This window comes from Mus pahari, chromosome 1 (genome assembly GCF_900095145.1).
Source record: "Mus pahari chromosome 1, PAHARI_EIJ_v1.1, whole genome shotgun sequence".
Taxonomy (NCBI): domain Eukaryota; kingdom Metazoa; phylum Chordata; class Mammalia; order Rodentia; family Muridae; genus Mus; species Mus pahari.
This window is the reverse complement of record NC_034590.1, coordinates 117,605,477-117,613,621: the sequence shown is the minus strand read 5'-3', so window position 1 is coordinate 117,613,621 and position 8,145 is coordinate 117,605,477. Positions and strand designations below refer to the sequence as shown.

The 8,145-nt window shown below is 43.4% G+C and overlaps 1 protein-coding gene across 1 annotated transcript in view; it reads right to left on the bottom strand.

Moving 5' to 3' along the window:
• The window catches only part of Majin (membrane anchored junction protein), a 25,518-nt gene that overhangs the window by 12,362 nt on the left and 5,011 nt on the right, over positions 1-8,145 (bottom strand). Inside the window, exon 2 of the mRNA XM_021221405.1 lies at positions 2,597-2,642. Coding sequence (XP_021077064.1) covers positions 2,597-2,642 — 46 coding nt within the window. The remainder of the gene's footprint in view (positions 1-2,596; positions 2,643-8,145) is intronic.

Here is an 8,145-nt window from a genome sequence, read left to right as displayed (position 1 = left end):
AGTACTCTTAACCTCTGACCCATCTCTCCAGCCCCAAACACCTATATTCTGTTAGTTATTGCTTGTTGTTGTTGTTGTTGTTTTGAGTCAAGGTCTCACTGCATTGCCCTGGCTGGCCTGCAACTCACTATGTAGACAAGGCAGGCCTCAAGCTCACAGAGATCCACCACTATAGATATCAACCACTGTATCCATATATATATATATATATATATATATTTCAATTAAAAAAGGTTGAAAGGGGCTGGAGGGATTACTAAAAAGAGAGATCACTGTCTCAAAAACAAAGAGACAAAGAAACAAAAATAGGTGGGGCTGGAGAGATGACCCGGTGGTTAAGAGCAATGACTAATCTTTCACAGGTTTCAGTTTCAATTCCCAGCACCCACATGGTGGCTCACAAACATCTGTAATTCTAGTAGAGGATCCAACACCTCTTCTGGCCTCCATAGGCACCAGGTGTGCATAGTGCACAGACATACACACAGGCAAAAACACCCATACATATAAAAAACACAGTGATAAAATAAAATAAATAAAATAAAATGAGTGCGTGGACACAGGTCCTACACATGGAGGTGGGGCACACACATGCTACAGAGGGCAGCCTCTGGAAGTGCTCACACCCCACTATGTGGGTCCTAGGAATACAACCCAACCTGCAGAACCATGCGGGAGCCTGACACACCTAAGAACCAGTGAAACTGAACCACTGCTGGCTCCTGATCATTGTTTCTGCTCCTCCACTTCAAGGATTTTTGCTGTTCCTTCTGCCTGAAATGCATTCTTTCACCATCACAAGTCCAAATCCTACCTGTTCTACCTAGAAGGTACAGTTAGAAGACAGCCCTGCAGCTGGGCGTGGTGGCGCACACCTTTAATCCTAGCACTCGGGAGGAAGAGGCAGGTGGATTTCTGAGTTCGAGGCCAGCCTGGTCTACAGAGTGAGTTCCAGGACAGCCAGGGCTATACAGAGAAAACCTGTCTCAACCCACCCCACCCCACCCCACCCCACCCCCCAAAAAAAAGAAGAAGAAGAAGACAGCCCTGCAGAGAGCCCTGCAGCAATGATTTGTTATCTCAGACTTTAGACACTTAGCCCAAGGCCTTGCACTGAATTCCACATCCATGGTCCATTTTTCCTGTTGAGAGATGGTAAGGAAAGTGCAGGAAGCACTCGATCTACCTGCTTTATCAGAGCGCCTATTTAACACTATTGTTTTCATACCAACAGAGCAGAGCACAGCAGGTCTTAACATCGGATATGAGTAAACGATAGTGACAATACTTATTGGCATATAGCTACTTTGCTTTTACTCAAGTCAAAAAGTCTTGCTTTAACTGTTAATTAGTCCATAATTAATCTGGAGGAGTCTAAGGAATTTGGCATTATAAAATGACTGCTTGGAATGCAGGCTGGCTCAGGGGAGAAAAGCCCGTTACTAGGTTTGAGAGTCTGAGTTTAATCTCTGAAACCCATATGGTAGGAGGGAACCAATTTCTACAAGTTGTCCTTTGACTTCCATATGAGTTGTGATGTATAAGCATGCACATATATGTGCGTGAACACACACACACATTAATTAATTAATTGATACAAATTAATTAATTAATTTGAAATCCACAGCATAATCTTGGAAACAGATTAATCTTTTTGACAGGTGAAAGAAGCCAGGCATGGTGGCACACGCCTTTAATCCCAGCACGCAGGAGGCAGAGGCAGGCAGATTTCTGAGTTCGAGGCCAGCCTGGCCTACAAAGCGAGTTCCAGGACAGCCAGGGCTATACAGAGAAACCCTGTCTCGAAAAAAACAAAACAAAACAAAAAAACAAAAACAAAGACAGGTGAAAGAACAGATTTTAATACAGGGTCAGGCCCCCAGAATTCTAACTGCTGGCCCAATGCTTTCACCAGTTTACAAAGCTCTATCCCTGCTCAGCCTTCTTTCTGGAAATCTCTAACAGGCAGAGCTGTGTAGAAAAGGAATGAACATGAACTTGGAACAAAATGATGGCAAATGTTTCCAATTAAAATGAAGACACAGGCACTTGTCAGTGTGTTTACTGCCCAGTTTCCTGGACGTCAAACACCAGGCGGTGGTTGGAGTGGTGGCATTCCTGGAGTCCTGGAAGGCAGCAGTCCTCCGGAAGCTTCTTTGTGCCAACTGCCACAACAGAGCTGCCCTGTCTGGGAACCCCAGTGGAAACAAACAACAACTGGTCTCAAAGGCACTCACGCTTTAGTAAGAATTGAAAAAGGACATGGGCTTTAAATTTTCCTGGAAAAATCGTGGCTTCTTTGCATGGAGATACCAATTTAACAGGTGGGGTTTGTAGGAAATAACAGAAGTCTGGATATGAAGCTCGGCAGTGGTGGGGCATGCTTTTAAGCCCATCACTCAGAGGCAGGTGGATATCTGAGTTCAAGACCAGCCTGGTCTACAGAGTGAGTTCCAGGAGAGTCAGAGCTACACAGAGAAACCCTGTCTCAACAAAACAACTACTACCACCACCACCAAAAAGCAGTTTGGGTGTGATTTATCCTTGACTTCAGGAGTAAACAATTCCTTCAGAAGTTGCTTCATTTTCCTCCTACCTCCAGCTCCTGGATGATGACTCCCTTATCCCCTCTTTCTTCTCCTCTAGAAGGGAAACAGAGAAGTACCATAAGAAAGCAAGTCCTGCCTAGTGTCTGAAACCAGATACATTACAGTCTGTGCTTGACCCAGTGCTCACCTTACAGTGTGTTTGAGAATTGGTACAAGGTTGCCCCCCAAAGTCTTCTCTGTAAAACTTGCAAGATCTTATATTTCTGCTGTAATGGTTTAAAAGTTTTTAGGATATATATATATATATATATATATATATATATATATATACACACACTTATGTTTTTTGAGACAGAGTTTCTCTATTGACTAAGTTTTTGTTTGTTTGTTTTTTGAGACAGGGTTTTGTCTGTGTTGCCCTGGCCATCCTGGAACTCACTCTGTAAACCAGGCTGGCCTCAGACTCACAGAGATCTGCCTGTCTCTGTAAAGTTGTGAGTGTATCTTCTTCCCTGGAGCCACAGAACTCAGTTGTGGAAAGTCAAACAAAAGCCTTACCTATGAGGTTGGCTGAACTACAGCAAAAATTCAGGTCCTAGCTTGGAAGGTATCAACAGTTAAGCTAAGAGCACTTACTGGTTAGGAAATGGGATACTATAATTTGAGATGGCTATGTGTGGGAGAACCCTATTGAAACTGAGGACTTTGAACCTTCAGATTCCCAAGTTTAATCTCACCTGAGGAACTAGTCTCTCTGCCTGCAGTAGAAGATGTACTCTTACCCCCACCCCTGAAATACTGCCTTTTCCACTGCCAACTGAGGAAATCACTCCTTCACTGTCTGCTATATCAGCAGTGACTTTCCCTGAAGGAAATGCTAGATATTACTAATGACCCTCAGGACCCTCCAACAGTTGTCTCTAGACCTACAACCAGACTCAAGGCTATGCAGGCTCCTAGAGGGGAGGTAGAAAGTGTAAGCTGGGCTTGGTAGTACAAGCCTTCAATCCCTGAACATGAGAGGCAGAGGCAGGAGGATCTCTGTGAGTTCGAGGCCAGCCTAATCTACAGAGTGAGTTCCAGGACAGCCAAAGCTACACAGAGATACCTTGTCCAGAAAGGAAAAGAAATAAAAGGAAATGAAAAGAAAGTGTAATGCTGGGGCCGGGCATGGTTGTGCACGCCTTTAATCCCAGCACTCGGGAGGAAGAGGCAGGTGGATTTCTGAGTTCGAGGCCAGCCTGGCCTACAAAGCGAGTTCCAGGACAACCAGGACGATACAGAGAAACCCTGTCTCGAAAAACCACAGAAAGAAAGAAAGAAAGAAAGAAAGAAAGAAAGAAAGAAAGAAAGAAAGAAAGAAAGAAAGAAAGAAAGAAAGAGAGAGAGAGAAAGTATAGTCCATGAGGAAATTCACTACACTACTAAGGAGCTTAATGAGTTTGCTAATTCATCCAAGCTGAAGAAGCCTGGAGAATATGTGTGGGAATAGATTTTAAGGGTGTAGGATAATGGTGTAAGGAACATAAAACTGAATCAGGCTGAGTTTATTGATATAGGCCCACTGAATGCAGAATCTAGGTTTAATATGTAAGTATGTACAGATGTCAAAGGTTTTGCTTGAATGGTTGGCTGAAATATTTCTCAAAAGATGGCCTACTGAAAAGGAGTTGGAGATACCTGATATCCTAGGCTCAATGTTGATGAAGGGATTCATGGCATAGGGAAACTACAATGCTAAAGTGGATATGCTGTGTAAAACCCGAAAGTCCACAGTGGAAAGGCCAGAAAGGCATGCCCTTCACTAATTCTGTAAGATGGGCACCAGCACATCAGAAGAGCTTTGTTGTCCTTTTCCTAGTGTCAGACCTTTGGGTTGGAGACACTGCTGCTTAGTTGGTTGAATTGAATGTAGTGAATTTATTTGGGCCCCAAAGTAGCAGGGGCCCTGTGGCAGCACTGAACTGCTAAATGGGCAGCACAGAAAAAACACTGTCCATAATGGCTGGACCCACAAGCACAGCACAGACAAAGTGATTTTGGTGGCATGACTCACATGGACCTTTGGTACTGGCTAATCAAACATGGTGTTTCCAGGCATGAATTAGATAAGAAATAGATAAGAAGCATGTTTTGTTTGATCTATGTAAGTGGAAAAATTCTCAAACAAATGGAATCTCAGGCTGTGAACCAATTTCTGCCAGTTTGCAGACCCAGAATTCCTCAAATGAAACCACAACCAGGCTCCCCCGAGGAAGGACCTTGATAAAGTCCTGAGATTTACTGTTAACCTTTCTTTAGTCCTTCCTCAGAGGGACACACAGCCTTTTAAAAGGGTAGTGCTGTACATTGGGGGAAGGGAAACAATCGGATATTCTGGGGTCTGTTAGGTACTGGTTCTGAACTGATGCTGATTCTGGGAGACTAAGAAACATCCGGACCTACAGTTAAAGTAGATGTTTATAGGGGCCATGTGATTTATAGAGTTTTGGCTGAAGTCCAGATCACAGTAGATTCAGTGGGTCCCCATATTTGGCATGTGGTTATTTCCCCAGTTTCAGAATGTATAACTGGGACAGATATACTTAGAAGTTGACAGAATTCTCATATCGATTCCCTGATCTATGGAGTGATCTACTATGGTTGGAAAGGCTAAATGGAAGCCTTTAGAGTTGCCTCTACCAGGGAAAATAGTGAATCAAAAGCAGTATTGTATCCCTGGAGGAATTGTAGGAACCACCGAGGGCTTAAAGGATGCAAGGGTGGTGGTTCTCACCACATCTCCCTTTAACTCTCCTGTTTGTCCAGAACAAAAGACACATGGATCATGGAGAATGAGAGCTGACAATCGAAAACTCAACCAAGTAGTGACTCCAATTGCAGTTGGTGTGCAGATGTGGTGTCCTTACTTGAACACATTAACACATCTCCTGGTATATGGTATGCAGCTATTGATCTAGCAAATGCCCTTTTCTCAGTACCTGTCCATAAGGAACACCAAAAGTAATGTGCTTTTGGTTGGCAAGGCCAGCAGTATACTTTTACAGTTTTACTGCAAACATTTTACTAACTTTTCAGTCCAATGATGTAACTCAGAAAAGATCTTGATGGCCTGAATCTTTCACAAAATATCACACTGGTCCACTATGTTGCTGACATTATGCTGATTGAACCAAGTGAGCAGGTGGTAGCAACCACTTTTGACTTGTTGGTAACACACATGTGCATCAGAGGATAGAAAATAAATCGAACCAAAATTCAAAGGCCTTCCATCTCAATCAAACTCTTGGGAGTTCAGTGGTGTAGGACATGCAGAGATATTCCTTCTAAAGTGAAAGAGATAGGTTATTGTATGTGGCTCTTCCTACCACCAAGGGGGTGGGCAGGGAACATGTTTAGAGGGCCTGTTTGGATTCTGAAGACAACATGTTCCTCACTTGGGTGTTATTCCAGCCAATATATCAAATGACTTGAAAAGCTGCTAGCTTTGAGTGGGGCCTAGAAAAGAAGAAGGCTCTTCAACATGTCCAGGCTGCTGTGCAGTCTGCTTTACCACTTGGATCATAGTGATCTAGCAGACCTGATAGTGATTGAGGAGTCAGTGACAGAGAGGGATACTGTTTGGAGTCTTTGGGATTTTGGAACAAGGCTCTTCTATCATCTGCAGCCAACTATTCTCCCTTTGAAAGACAGCTCTTGGCCTGCTATTGAACCCTAGTAAAAACTGAACATTTGACAATGGGTCACCACATTACCATGTAACCTGAGCTGCTCATTATGAGCTGGGTATTAATTTAATCCATCAAGTCATGAAGTAGAATGTGCATAGCTGCAATCCATTATCAAATAAAAATTGTACATACATGATTAGGCCCAAGCAGGTCTTGAATGCACAAGCAAGTTACATGAAGACTTTATCCAAATGCCTATGGTTTCCACTCCATTATAATGCCAAGTGCTTTCAAGCCTGCACCTATAGCCCTATGGGACAATCTCTGTGCACCGTGCCAAAGCATCCCCTGTCAACACAAAGCTGATGGCCAATGAGCTGAGGCAAGATTACAAGATGGGACATCTGGCAGAGAGAGATAGGAATTCTGGGAAAGAGTCAAGAGTGGGAGATTTTGCCCCAGACTCAGAGGAGCCAGACAAATGAAACTGAGGAGAGGCAACTAGCTATGTGGTAGATGTAGACTAGAATAAATAAATGAGTTATAGAAGTTACAAGCTAGTTGGGGAACAAGTCAATGCTTATGGCCTAGGCATTTATTCATAAATAATCAAGTCTCAGACTCATTATTTCAGGAGCAAAAAGGCCGGGTAGAAAAGCTTGTGACTAAGATATGTCCTAAGATTGATTGACCAAGGAAAAGACTAGAGCTTGGTTTACTTATGGTTCTGCACGTTATACAGACACCACCTGGACCTGGACAGCTGCATCATTACAACCCCTTTGTGGGACAGCCCTGAGAAACTAGCAAAGGGGAATCTTTAGAACGGGTAGAACTTCAAGCAGTGCATGTGGTCATACATTTTGTTTGAAAGGAAAAATGACCACAAGTACAATTGTCTTCTGATTCATGGACTGTAGCCAGTGAATTAGCTGGATTGTCAGGGACTTGAAAAAAACATGATTGGAAAATTTGTGCGAAATGAATCTGGGGAAGAAGAATGTGACTAGATCTCTCTAAATGGGCAAAGCAGTGAAGATACTTGTGTCGCATGTAAAAGCTGATCCAAGGGTGGCTTCAGCAGAGGAATTTAATAATCAAGTAGACAGGAAGATCCATCCGTTCTGTGGACAGTCAGCCTTTCCCTCCAAGCATCCCTGCCGTTGCCTAATCCCATGAACAATGAGCCATGGTGGCAGAGATGGGAGTTATGCATAGGCTTGACAACATGGACTTCCATTCAACAAGGCTGGCCTGCTTAAAGTTGCTTCTCAGTACCAGATCTGCCAAACAGCAGAGACCAACACTGAGCCTCAGATCTGGCACCATTTCCCAGGGTGACCAGTCAGCAACCGGTGGCAGGTTGACTACATTGAGCCACTTCCTCCATGGAAAGACAATGTTTTTTTGTCTTGTTTTGTTTTTGGTTTTTTTGTTTGTTTGTTTTTCGAGACAGGGTTTCTCTGTGTAGCTCTAGTTGTCCTGGAACTCACTTTGTAGACCAGGCTGGCCTCGAACTCAGAAATCCACCTGCCTCTGCCTCCCAAGTGCTGGGATTAAAGGCGAGCACCACTATGCCCGGCTTGAAGGATAATGTTTTGTCCTTACTGCAGTAGATACTTATTCTGGTTATGGATTTGTCTTTCCTGCATGTGGTACTTCTGCCACAACCACCATCTATGGACTTACAGAATGCCTTATCTACCATTACATTATTCTATACAACATTGCTTCTGACAAAGGAACTCATTTCACAGGCAGAGAAGTTCACAGTGGTCCCACAATCATGGAAACCACTTGTCTTTTTTTTTTTTTTTAAGATTTATTTAATTATTATATGTAAGTACACTGTAGCTGTCTTCAGACATTCCAGAAGAGGGAGTCAGATCTTGTTAAGGATGGTTGTGAGCCACCATGTGGTTGCT